The sequence below is a fragment of the Triticum aestivum genome, chromosome 2A (genome assembly GCF_018294505.1).
Source record: "Triticum aestivum cultivar Chinese Spring chromosome 2A, IWGSC CS RefSeq v2.1, whole genome shotgun sequence".
Taxonomy (NCBI): Eukaryota; Viridiplantae; Streptophyta; class Magnoliopsida; order Poales; family Poaceae; genus Triticum; species Triticum aestivum.
The window spans coordinates 571,914,960-571,927,777 of NC_057797.1; the positions used below are offsets into that span (position 1 = coordinate 571,914,960).

General features: G+C 45.9%; 2 protein-coding genes across 2 annotated transcripts; one reads left to right on the forward strand and one right to left on the reverse strand.

Annotated features, from left to right (window-relative positions):
* The first annotated feature begins 1,540 nt into the window (after positions 1-1,540).
* On the forward strand, positions 1,541-3,559 carry LOC123185604 (uncharacterized). Its single transcript, XM_044597462.1, has one exon. It carries the CDS (start codon positions 1,734-1,736, stop codon positions 3,207-3,209), a length of 1,476 nt encoding a protein of 491 aa, XP_044453397.1. The 5' UTR covers positions 1,541-1,733; the 3' UTR covers positions 3,210-3,559.
* Positions 3,560-9,471: 5,912 nt separating this feature from the next.
* On the reverse strand, positions 9,472-12,460 carry LOC123189494 (uncharacterized). Its single transcript, XM_044601924.1, has 3 exons — positions 12,254-12,460; positions 11,059-11,352; positions 9,472-10,305 (listed from the first exon to the last, which is right to left on the reverse strand). The coding sequence occupies exons 2-3, from the start codon at positions 11,318-11,320 to the stop codon at positions 9,671-9,673; spliced, it is 897 nt and encodes a 298-aa protein (XP_044457859.1). The 5' UTR covers positions 11,321-11,352; positions 12,254-12,460; the 3' UTR covers positions 9,472-9,670.
* Positions 12,461-12,818: the final 358 nt, after the last annotated feature.

Below are 12,818 nucleotides of genomic sequence, written 5' to 3' on the forward strand. Positions count from 1 at the left end.
GTTACCAACCCCTCCCCCATCGCGTCATCTCCAGAGACGCCGAGGGTTTTAGCTGCTGCAGGTGTTCTTGAGGTCAGGTGAGATTGGTTTCCCGGCCCCCTTCTCTTCTCGCCCAGGTTCTGCTTGCTCGTCCCGCCGCACGCACGTAGGGGTTCCAAACTTCGAATCTGCTCTTACGATTTGGTTTCTTGCGTCTTCTGTTCCCGTGCGCCATGGATTCGGCCTCTCTTCAGCTTCCTTGGGTAGAACGAACGAGTGATTTCCAGGGGAATACCAGCCATTTTTTTTTACTCAATCAATCTGCATACCATACTGCAGTTTTCTTTTCTTAGGATCGGCTCGGTTCCGGCGCAAGTTATCTGCTTCTTGAGCTGCCCTTCTTATTTCTGTACTACTTCCAGTACTTGCCACATCTTTTCATCCTGTAGGGACAATTTGGGCGAGGTTCCTTCCGTATTGTCTCTCTGCTGCTCTAATTTAGGCTCACTGCGAGATTTTCTTTTCCCAGTCTTTCCGAACTCTGATCAGTTCCAGCTGCTTCTTTTCCCTGTTATTATTTCTCTCGGGTGGGTCTTTATGTCCATTGTTTACTTCTTTAAACCCGGCCCGGAGCTGCTGCTGCTGCTGCTGTCTTGGTGGTGTGGTGTCACTGCTTCAATGCCGACTAAATTTCGGTTACTGCATGTACGTGTTTGCCTAGTTATTTTGCAAATCGTGATTTGTTTCTTTGTTTGCGCGCGGTAGATCTGGAGCTGGTAAAAATCACAGGTTTATGCACAGGATCCCTGTGTAATAAGCGCCCTGGATCTAATCCTTCTCGATTTATTGATTTTCTTCCTAATTGCATCGCATTGTATCCATCGATCATCGCCCATGTGTAATGCGTAGCCGATCTTCTTCCGATATAGTGAAATCTGTTTCCCATCAGCAGGTTAATTGTGGGATTACTCCACTTATTCCCTTAATTTGCATGGTTAATTAGCTCCTGCACATGCACGTTAATTAGGAATCGTTAGCTTTTTTTCGTTAACTTTAATTAATCCTCTCCCGATGCTGCCGCAGGCACAGGGTATGTATGTAGTGCCCACATTTACTTGCCAGCTGCTGCTAGTAGCCAGTACGAGTGGTGGTTCTTATCTCTGGGTTTTCTGTTACGCTTTTGACAGAGAAAAGCTGCAGGAGATCACCCCCTGTCACCTGGGTGTGCATGCATAGAACTTTCCTTTTTCTGTCACACTGCATTGCATGTTTACTTCACTCGAAGTAGCTAGCTAGCTACTTGGAGTGTTACTAATATCACTAGCATCAGCTAGCTCGAGATCTATATATTTTTGTTCAGCTGCAATTGCTCATGATTTTATGCTTTTTCGTCCAACAAAAATTGGGCATATGTATCTACCTTATTTGGTAGTGACATACTCCCATTTGTGAGCTCTTTTTTTTGGTGTATGCATGCATGCATGTCCAGATATTCGGAAGCTCACTTTTGGTATTCTTTATCTGATTGGCCACTTTCGGATCCTGATTTTCCAGGTGGAAGAGAAGAGAAGGAATTGTACTGAGACGGGAGTCAGAGAGTCCGTTTCTTGTCTGCGGCGTGAAGGAGGAGATTGGGTTTTAATTAATTCGCTCGCCCGGCCGGCTCTTTGAAGAGAAACGGATACAGTGCCCATCCAGCTGAGAAGCCCACACCACTCACCACCACCACCACCACCACAACCGGCACTACCCTCATGGACTTGCGGGCCTTCTACTTCCAGGCGGCGGAGGCGGCGGCGACGGCGACGGTGACGGCCACGGAGGACGACGACGTCACGACACCCAAGCTCTCCCCCAGCGCAGCGGTGCAGCGGGAAGGCCAGGGCAGTGGCAGCGCTTCCCCGGTGGCCGTGGGGATGAACAGCGAGGGAAGCGGCGGCGCGCGCGACCTGATCTGCCCCGAGTGCGGCAAGGCCTTCCTGTCGGACAAGGCCATGTACGGGCACCTCAGGTGCCACCCGGGGAGGAGAAACAAGGGGGCGATCCGCCCGCCGACGCCGGTCGCCTCCGCTTCTTCTGTGACCCGCGGAGACGCCAAGGCGAGGAAGGTGCTGTGGATGGAGGATGACCTCCCGACCAAGTGGCCGTTGACGGCCAAGCGCGGCCGCACTCCGACCGTGGCCACCTCCGTCACCGTGCACCCCGTGTCCGTGCTCGAGTCCACCTACAGCGCCGAGGAGGAGGCTGCCAACACTCTCCTGGACTTGGCCCAGAACGCCCGCAACGCCGCCGTTGCGGAGCAGGAGATGCAGATGCCACGGGCCGATCAGCCCGAGCTACCAGCTGATCATGTCGCCGATGCCGACCCCGTCGCGCCGGAGCCCGAGCAGCCTGTGATACCAGACATGGCCGCCGGCGCCGACGCGTTGCAGCGCGTGCATCAGCAGGCTGAGACGCGTGCGCCGGTGGAGCACATCTTCGGCATCATCTTGCAGCCCCAGGCGCCCGGGGTCGAGCCGTCCAACTTCATCGCAGCGTCGGAGCCTGTGAACAATTCTGCGCCCGTCGTGGTCCGCGACGAGGACAAGTCCATCTCCCCCGGCGTCAAGAAGCTAAAGAAGCGACGGCTCCATGATCCAGTTAGCCAGAGTCCAGATTCCTCTCGGCCGCCGCCAGATCCCGAGGACGTCAGGCCCTCAGTGAGGCGCATACCGTCGCCGGCGTCGGATCGGAGGTACGGGTGCCCGTCCTGCTTCAAGTCGTTCCCCACCCACCAAGCCCTAGGCGGCCACATGGCGAGCCACAACAGGGCCATCAGGTGCGCCGCCGCGCAGCAGGTGGACGGGCTCGCCGTGGCCCAGGCCGTCCAAAACATCTTGGCCCATCGCCAGCGCCAAGAAGGCGCCAACGCCAGCGCCAGCGCCAGCGGGATCGTCGTCGGCGAGGATCTCCAGATCAGCCTCCGGCCGCCGAAGCCGGTGTCGCACACATGCTTCCGGTGCCGTCAGATCTTCTCCACCGGGCAGGCGCTGGGTGGCCACATGCGGAAGCACTTTCTCGAGGACAGGCTGCAGGCAGCCGCTGCCGCCGCGGCGCCGGGCACTGCTCCGCCTGCTCTAGCTGCAGCAGCCGCGGTGGCGCTGGCCATTGCTCCGGCAGCAGTGCCAGCGGCCCAAGATGGGGCTCCCGGCCGGGACTTTGATCTCAACGAGATGATGCCTTGGGAGTGATCGGGAGAGCTAGCAAAACCCTAGCCAGCCATGGGACATTTGTCTGCTTTGGAGTCCGAGCTACGCCTACTACGCAGCGAGCATGTGGTAGTGGTGTATCAGCGTCAGTGTCTGTCAGTGTCATTTTAATTTTGGTGTGGTTTGTCAGTGTTTAGCTAGTCAGTCCATTCATCTTGCTTGGAAATGTAGAACTTGGGTTTCCCAGTCGATCCATGGTCTCTCTGGAGTACGATCGATCTGGACTGGAGATATAGATAGCTGCAAGTAAAATTCTTCTGAACATTGTACAAGCTATAAGCAGCAAGACTGTAATGTCTGGCTTCGTTTCACTTTTAATTGAGAATTTTGGATATACACATCCCCTTAATATTGGTGTGTGTAGTTAAATGATTGTCAGATCGAAATGTAGTTCTTTCAGTCAGAGTTCTTTGTTGCCCCTAGTTAGCTGCGCTGTTATACTGTTCATACATTTTCTATTCTTGGTAATGCAGGTTCACTAGAGTAATCAAGCTGACTTCCTATATAGTACAATGTAAGCTAAAAACATGATTGCCGCGACATGACTTTCTTATCAAGTTTTAGGTTGATTAGTTCATTAGCAGTGCAAATCTACTTCCACTCATGTTCCAAGTACCACATAATTATAAATCACTGTACAAGCTTATTTAGCTCCCATGAAATTTTAGTTGCAGTGCTACATATATATAGCACCTGCTGCGTAGACGTTGTTAGCTAGCTTCACATGAAAAAATGCCCTGACTTTTTTTCCCCTGCGTAGACGTTGTTAGCTAGCTTCACATGCAGGATGCAGCAGGAGCAGGTAGCACGTACGCATATATGCAACGTTGTGGTAGATCGTGTATGCTTGTTGGTTTGACAAACACTTGCACCAAATCCAAGAATTCGGTTCAGTTTGCAGTTGCTATGCTGAACTGTGCTTAACCATATATACAATCTAGTTTGTTCTTTTTTGCGAAAAATATACAATCTGGTTAGATTGGAAGGAAAAAAACTCTAATTCTAGTAAAAAGAAAAACTCACTCTTAAAAACACTTGCAGAATAAATAATTATATTCTTAAATAGAAACAAAAAGTCCTTTTCAAAAAGCCACTGAAATGCCAAACATAGTTTTTGTGCCGCTATGGCAGCAAATAAGTGGTTTCTCGCTTGAGCACCTCATATCAGGTACCTTTATTTTTACCTTATCATGACTGATGGGGCTTAGCAGGTTGTTTCCACCTACAAAGCACACCTATTTAGTGGTTATATTTGGGGATTTTGTGCTATCAAAGATTCATGAGATGGTTCATATGAGGTCTTATACGCAGATACTCTTTATTATGTTAAAAGAAAGCGTTCTTAGAAATTGTTGAATTTTCTCTTTGAAGGTTTGGACTCCAGCTAAACACAAATTCTACGCTTGGATGGTTGGCAGTCTTGAATCATCTTTGGAGGAAGAACATGCTTAACTTTGTGGTTCGCCCAATGACTCGGTGTACATTTCATGCAAACAGGAGCCGAAGCGTCACACAGTTACGCACCTTCGATTAATACAATTGTCGTTTCACTAGAACGGTTTTCTCCACGTGTGGTATTGGCTTGGCATGGTTATTAACGTACCTCCGACGTGAGCATGTGCGGGTTCGAACGAGCACAAACATCATTAATTGCTGCATGTATCCATTTTCGGGAAGAAGAAAAATCGCTCATCGTCGTGTGCATGGTACATATAACGGAACCTAGAAAAAGCTAGGGTTTCCATGGCTATCCTTGCCTCATGGGAGATATGGAAGGAACGGAATATGAGGTGTTTCAGAACAGAAGTACTTGTCAGTCACATAGAAGATAAAGAACTCAAGTCTAAATTTGGGCTAGCAGTCAACAATTTTGTATTTTACAAAATAACCTTTGCATGTCATTTTCCCTAGGAGGTCAAATGAAAATTAAAGAGAATATTTTATCCAAGTGGGTGTCTGTGTTAATGACAAGTAGTGGGGGGCTTATGTTGTGCATGAATTGTATGAATAACAATAATCCCGGGGAAATGGAAAGGAAGGTGTTCAAAGAACCCCTTAGCAAAAAGGGTAGAAGAAGATGATGATTTTAAATTTAAGTTGCTAATGTTTAAGTGTTTACTCATAGGGACGTCGTATTGGTTAAGGAGTGGGAATTATTCTTAAAGCACTTCACAAATACATTCAGTGTGCTTCAAGAAAATCTATCGTAAATCCCTTCTAAGAAAGTTTTTTTTTGTTTTCTCTATGCCCCAGACCTACAGTGGTTCTAGACTTTGAGTTGTGCTCCAAACTACCTAGATTTAACACTTGATAGCCTAGCAATTAGTCCAGAGATCCTTGGAGCTCCAGAACTCTATAATGGCTTGGACCTCTGAATTGCTAGGTTAGGTGTTGGATAACCTAGAATTTATGGAGAGATTAGGACTCCCAGACCCTCGAAACTTTGAACTCGGCCTCTGAGATAGCATAGAGACATCCAAGGGTTAGATTTCATGAAGACACATATGTATATACCCTTATGTCCCCAATGGTAGGAAGATTCTTCCACAAAGACTCAAGCTCCCATCTAAGTGAGGAGAAGAAAAGTTTGCGCAGATTGGGCAAAACTTTGATCCCCATTGGAGTTTTTCACCGGGCTTGTAACTGATGAAGTTGTGGGGACTCCTGGATGTCTTAGTCGCTGGGGAACATCCAATCTTGTGGATTTTTCCCTAGATGTTTGCGAAGGTTCTAGAGCTCCTCAAGATCACCTTCTTATTAGATGAGCTCAAACATTCTGCTGAAATTCAAGAAGAAGAAGGGTAGGCCTTCGTGGTGATGGGACATGGTCTCCATGCCTCTCCAACGGATACGTAGAACCTTCCCTCCCTCTTCGACCAAGGATTTGAACTTCGGGTCTATATCATGTCTCTATGTGCTCTTGGTTGATTATATTATTTTTCCTTCTACAATGGCAACCCTAGCTTTACCTAGTGTGCTATTAGAATTGCTAGAATTCTCACACCATTTAGGGGTGTTCAACTAGACTTGCATTCTAGTGAACTCCTTAATTATGCAATTTCACCGACAACTATTTTTGGTAAAACTGTTAGTCGCATATTCACCCCTCCTTCTAGTTGACACTCTTAATTCTTCTGACAAAGAGTGCACAAAATCTATGGTTGTTGTACTTAGTGATGTATTTGTCATGTTGTATGATAAAAAAATACACTCATGTTAGTGATTTACTTATTGAATTGCGTCACAATTTTTGCAAAAGTAGAACGGTAACTACTTCTTATTATGCTTACTTACCGCAACTATGACAATATAGTGATTAGATTATCTACTAATAGTTGTGAACATGGCAGTTGTGTACTATAATGACTCATCGGCTTTCATGGTGTCTTGTTGTAAAATAGAATCGTAACTAGTGCATTACCGCTTGGTAATAAAAGAGTTCGAGGCAAAAAATGTTTACTGAAACCCACGCTTGTTAAAAATCAATTGTGAATCGAGTATACAGTTTGAGCTAGAGAACATTTTCATTTGCGAATAACATTTCAACTTATCTTTATAAATATTCATTTTGTGGATTTGCTAATTGGCAGGTACGGTCACCACTCTCGCGCCTCCTTCACATGCGCATCAAATCCACCAATTTGACTTCTCATCTCACATGCCTTATCTCCCGCGCACACAACACTTATTTCATCTCTCTAACACTTTGTTTGCCACCATGTAGACGGTGACAAACCAGCGAGGCCCACCTCCTGTGTCTATATCACTCGTACCTTTAAATTTAAATTTTTGGAAGCTTGAAATTTCAAATTACAAACCTTCATAATTTCTGAAAGTTTGAAATACTCCAAAAGTTCAAAACATTTGGAAGTTTCAAATGTAGAAATTCTTAGAAGTTTACAGTTTTTAAAGTTTGAATTTTCATAAAAATTGAAATTTTCTCAAAATTTTGAAATCTCTATTGAATTCATGCTCCAACCAACTCATTCAAAAGTCCGAACTGATGGAGGGAGGCGGGCAATATATTTCAACACCCCCCCCCCTCACGTCTGGACTATTTTAGTTCTTAGACGTGGGATCGATGTAGACCGCAGAATTATTTTATTTAATACTGTGTTGACAGGGTCTTGAACTCAAGACCTCTTGGGTCGGATACCATATTGAATTCATACTCGAGCCAACTCATCCAAAAGTCCGAACTGATGAAGAGAGACGGGCAATGTATTTCAACAATCTCAACATCTTGAAAGTTGTCCCTCGGAAGTTGTCCAGAGTATTTATTGGAAGCCATGGATGAGGGGTAAAGAGGTGGGGTTATCTGCATGCAGGAGGTAAGGCAGTTTTCGCATGCAGTTTTTGTTGGACAATGTTTACCTGGTCGAAACTTAGGAGAACATTAGTATAGAAGAGTCTAGAACAAACAAGAAGTATATGTATTTTGTGCCTTTTCTGCATTGTATGTAATAAAATAAAATAAAATATCAATTCTTTAGGAAGAGGAATATTGGACAATTAAAGTACTTCATCGGTTTCTTTTTACTCCGCACATAAGATTTGTCTTAAGTCAAACGTTGTAAAGTTTGACCAAATTTAAAGTAAAAAATATCAACATCTACAATACTAAAGATATACAACATAAAAGTTTATTCCATGATGCATTTAGTGGCATTGAATTGATATTGTGAGTGTTACTCCCTCTATCTCAGCTTACAAATCATGCACGTGTATCTAGGTTGTTAATTTAACCAACTTAATAAGAGTATGCATTACAAAAAATATATCATTAGAAACTTTAGATATTCTATTTTCTAATGATATGATTTTTATGTTAAACAATTTATTTTATATAAGTTAAATTGATGACCTAGATACACGTGCAAGCCTTGTAAACTGAGACAGAGGGAGTAATATTTTTTCCCCTTTCTTCCCTTTTTTCTAGAACCTCTTGCTCAAGTCAGGCTTTCTTCGATACACCCACTTGGAAACATTTGAAAAGCAGTGGCCTTAGTCTGTTAGCAAAACACTTTGCAACTATTTTGAGTAATACTCCCTCTGTGAAGGCGGAGTTCGACGACGACGACGCGGCCCTACAATGGGCGCGTCAGGACTCCATTGCGATGGAGAAGACGCACCGGGAGAAGGAGAAGGAGCACCAGCGCGCCGCCCTGTGCCGCTTCGAGGAGCGCCGACGCGACCGCGATAAAGACGGGGTCGTCGTCTTATGCGACAGCGACGACGACGATGACGCGCCGCCGCCAGTCCGCCATGGCGACGCCGGGCAGGGGTTCAGCAGGGGCGCCCGCGTCAAGGAGGAGAAGGCCGACGACGAAGATGGCGGCGACGGCGGCGACGACTGCAGCCCCTTTCTTTTTTAGATTAGGTTAATGGAATGAAAATGCGCGAATTTCACCGAAATTTGCCATGTTTGCCGAAATTTAACTAGTTTTTATCATAACTTCGTCGAACGGTCCTTTTTTTTATTTTAATACGCGCCTGGGGCGGCCCTGGGGGCCGACGGCTGGGGACCGACTCGCCCCAGGGCCATTTTTTGCGCCGGCTCACTCCCAGGCGACGCTTTTAGACGCCCCCCGGAGGGCCAACGGCTGGAGATGCTCTAAGGAACATGCTACTGGCGTAGTAGTGCTTAATCACTCATAATTTCTTTCTCTGTCTTGGTCCTTGAACGAAGCAGCGAGAAAGGATGGGAGCAGGAAACGCCGGGTCAGAGCTGCCTGTGTTTCCTCCGGGTTTCCCTTAGGCATCGCCGTTACAGGAGCTCAGTTCTGACCGCCCAGAGCGAAGTTTAGAAGCTAATTACTTGCTTGTCCGTAATGACTACTTTCTCCGTTTCGAATTACTTGTCACAGGTATGGATGTATCTAAATGTATTTTAATTCTAAATGCATCCATTTGTGCGACGAGTAATTTGAAACGGAGGGAGTAATACATTGAAGACTCACTCAAAGGGCAGTCAAACCTGGACCTTCCGGTCCTGCTGCTGAAGAAATGGAGACCAGGAGTGAGCTTTTCTTCAGCGAAGGGCTCCCAAAGAAACTGTCGTAGATGAAAACAGCAGATATTTTACACAGCACGCTGTAGTTTTTCAGACGTTACACATCAGGAACGTGCAGTCAAAACAAGGCCCTTCCTGTCCTTCTGCTGAATTAACGGAGAGCAGAATGGAACTGGTTGCCAAACGGAACTGCCGCTGACACCACCCAGTAGATGCAAACAGCCAATGAGCTTAGTCAGGCAAACCTAGATATACCATATATATTTATGCACACACATAATTTACAGCAGGGCACGCGTAGTTTCACACGGGTTACACTTTCACAGCGTGGCAGCAGCTTCACTGTGCCGAGGTCAGACCTAACACGACGCAAATCAATCGACCGAATTTACATACAGACAGACTAAAACAAGCGCTAACTAGTCAGCCATCATGTCGGCACGAGATCGCCGAAGCGGGCAGAGTCCTGGGCGAAGAACATCTTGAGGGAAAGGAACAGCATGATCAGCTGGAGGAGACCGAAGAGGCCGATCTTGAAGGTCTTGCTTTGCATCCTCAGGACCTCCGTCGTCACCGACAGCTCCTTCTCGTGGGCCTCTAGTCTGTCCACCTGCTCTTTCAGCATCACAATCTTCTTCTCCGTGTCTTGTAGCTTGAGCAACATCGTCGTGTCATCTCCGGCGGAGAGCCTGTGCTCCTCCAACGCGATCTGGTCCTCGGCCCGGGCTTGCCAGTTTTGCCTCGCTTTCACCATGACCAGACACTGAATCTCGGCTTCGATTTTGTCCTGAAGGTGGCTTTCAAGCTCGGTCTCCAACTCATCAATGTTGACGGGCTCCGTCTGCAGCGTTGGTGTATGTGCACTGTTGATAAGTGACTGGAGCTCGGATAATCTTGAATCCTTCTCTGTGATAGTATCTGACGCTTCTTTCAGTTTCTGTTCAAGACATTCCATCTTTTGATTCATCCCCAGTACATCAGCCTCTATATAAGGCAAACCTATGTTGCCATCATGTGAATCCTCAGCCACAAACTCCTTGCCAAGTTCTGACAATTTCAGCATCTCTGAAAAAGAACACAGGTAGAACAAACCACTTATTACAGGTAATTCAACAGAATCGCACACAATAGAGGCCAGAGGGATGAAAACCTAACCAGTATACATAGGAATAACACAGTTATAACCAAGGGTGATGGGAGTTAAATGATTCCTTATAACATGAAGTAGCCGAAAAAACACTTCCAGAAGTGCATGCATTGGTATCCACATAACACATAAACCTAGTTATGCTGTGAAGAGTTCGTTTACAAAATTATGTCATGACAAAAAACTTTCAATATTGTGCAAGGATTCTTAACACGGTCAGAAATCTTCACGGCATGACATTCAAAATAAAAATAAAAATACCATAACATAATTGTTTAACAGTGTATTTATCCATTAACATCACTCAATAAGACATAAATGTATTGCAAGGACTGGAGCTGTAACTAACTATTACCACATAAACCTGGATAAACTACCTATCGCCCTTAAATTAGTAGTCAATTGCCCAGTAAAGATCAACAGATTTCTTACGAAATCTGAAACATAGCAGCATCAGGTTGTAAGGGGCTATTGATACCGCTCAGCATAGGTTAAGTTCCAAAAGCAATTAAAGATTGCAAGCACTTACCAAAGTATAGTAGTAAACCAAACAAGCTATCATAGTCTGTCGATGGTTCAAAAGCACAGTGGGAAAAGGTGCCTATTGATTACTAGTACTACACAGTAACATGAAAAAGAAAGTGCATAACATAACAAAGAAAAGAACATACCACTTTCAAGATCTTCATTTTTCTTGAAGAATTTTTCAAGAACTTCTTGTGCTTTCTCAAGCGAAGAAGCTGATTCAGCAAGAGGATCCTCCTCTTGGGGCACCCAACTCCACTCATTTTCTTCATTTTGCTCTTCGGTTTCATCCAAATTTACAAAACCCCTTACCACGTCCTCATCCCCTGCACTGAACTTTTTGTATGCTGACTGAACCTCCTCACTTTGCCGATCCTCACTTTGAGACCCATCGTAACTCATCGACATTGTTTGATGCCTGTTGTTGCTAAAAGCATCACCTGCATCAGATGCCATCAGGTAAGATTCACCGAAGGAAGTCTCTCCCTTGGTCCTAATAGCCCGTCGACGTGTCTTGCAACCTACTCCACCCAAACAAAAATCCTTCACCCTAATCCTTTTCCCCTTCCGATGTCCATCTATCATTGACCCCACTAAGAATTTTCTTGCAATAAAGCTGGGACTTAATATCCTTTGGTCTATATTCTTTGATACTATCCCTAATGAGTAGCCAGTGGCTAGCACCAAGAAATTGACATCTAGATCTAATGGGTTGACTCTTAATTCCCTCCCCAATCTTCTCCACCTCCTTGGTCGATATGCTTTCCTTGGTGATGTGTGGACAAGATACTTTCCTTGTGATGGTAAGCATGGCAGAGCTAACTTGTGCGCAACAGCATAGTCGTCGAAAGGCGACTTTGGAAGAAATCCACTTGGATTCTGCTCCCAAGCAGCACGATTCAAGCTAGAAGCAATTTTAGCCTGTGTACACTGCAATTCGGTTAAATCCCCCCCTCTAATCCCAACGGGAGAGGAATTTAGAAGCAGCCTTGCAGGCTGCTGGCCCAAATCCCTGCCCCTAGCTGTAAACCCCAAATTATCCATACTAATTCCAGAATCCTTAACCACAACCGGTCAATCCTACGCGAAAGAAGAAGAAGCTCAATTCGGCCACACGCAGCTAGATTTCTAGGGTTTGGCTATGATTCTCCTAACAAACACCCCAATTTATACGCCTGGTGGCAGCAAGAGTATTTCGCACCCCGAGGAATCCCCGGGCGGGGCGGCAAATCCCAGAAACTACCCCACAAGCTGCCATCCGCACCAAGAATGGTGCGCCCCAGGCGAAGTTTCCATGGAAAATCGCACCGAATTGGAGGAAGCGGAGGGAAAATTACGTACCTTGCGCGACGAAGCTTCGCGGGGCGGGGATTCGGGTGCGGCGGCGGATGAGTGGAAACTAGGAACACCGGAATGGAGGCGGGCGGCGTATATATATGTAGAAGTATTCCTGGGGGAATTTCCGTGAAGTGGCGGACAAGTCTGCGCGCGCTAGGAAGAAGGAGAGGAAAGCACGAAACGAAGAAAGGAGAAGGGATGTTTGTCCGGGAAGTTATCTTTCCTTTTCTCCCGGTGAAGACGCTAGGCCTAGGCGTCAGAGGGAGCGCCGACCGTCCGATCCCATTCAGGCCCTCTCTGATTTGTGAAAGGCAGAAATGGAAACAAGAAATGCAGGAAAAGAATGCCATGTGCATGAAAGTTTGATTGAGGACAGGAAAACAGAGGAATTTTCACATGAGATTGGAGTGGATGAAAATATTTCTGTGAAATCTAGAACAAATGAATCCTAACGAATTCTTTTTACGGATTGCATTCATGTGAATAAAACAATGCACGTAGAAGAAAAATCCTAAGAATTGAATCCTTAAAAAATTCCTTTATAAATCCTTTGTACTCCCTTTGTCCC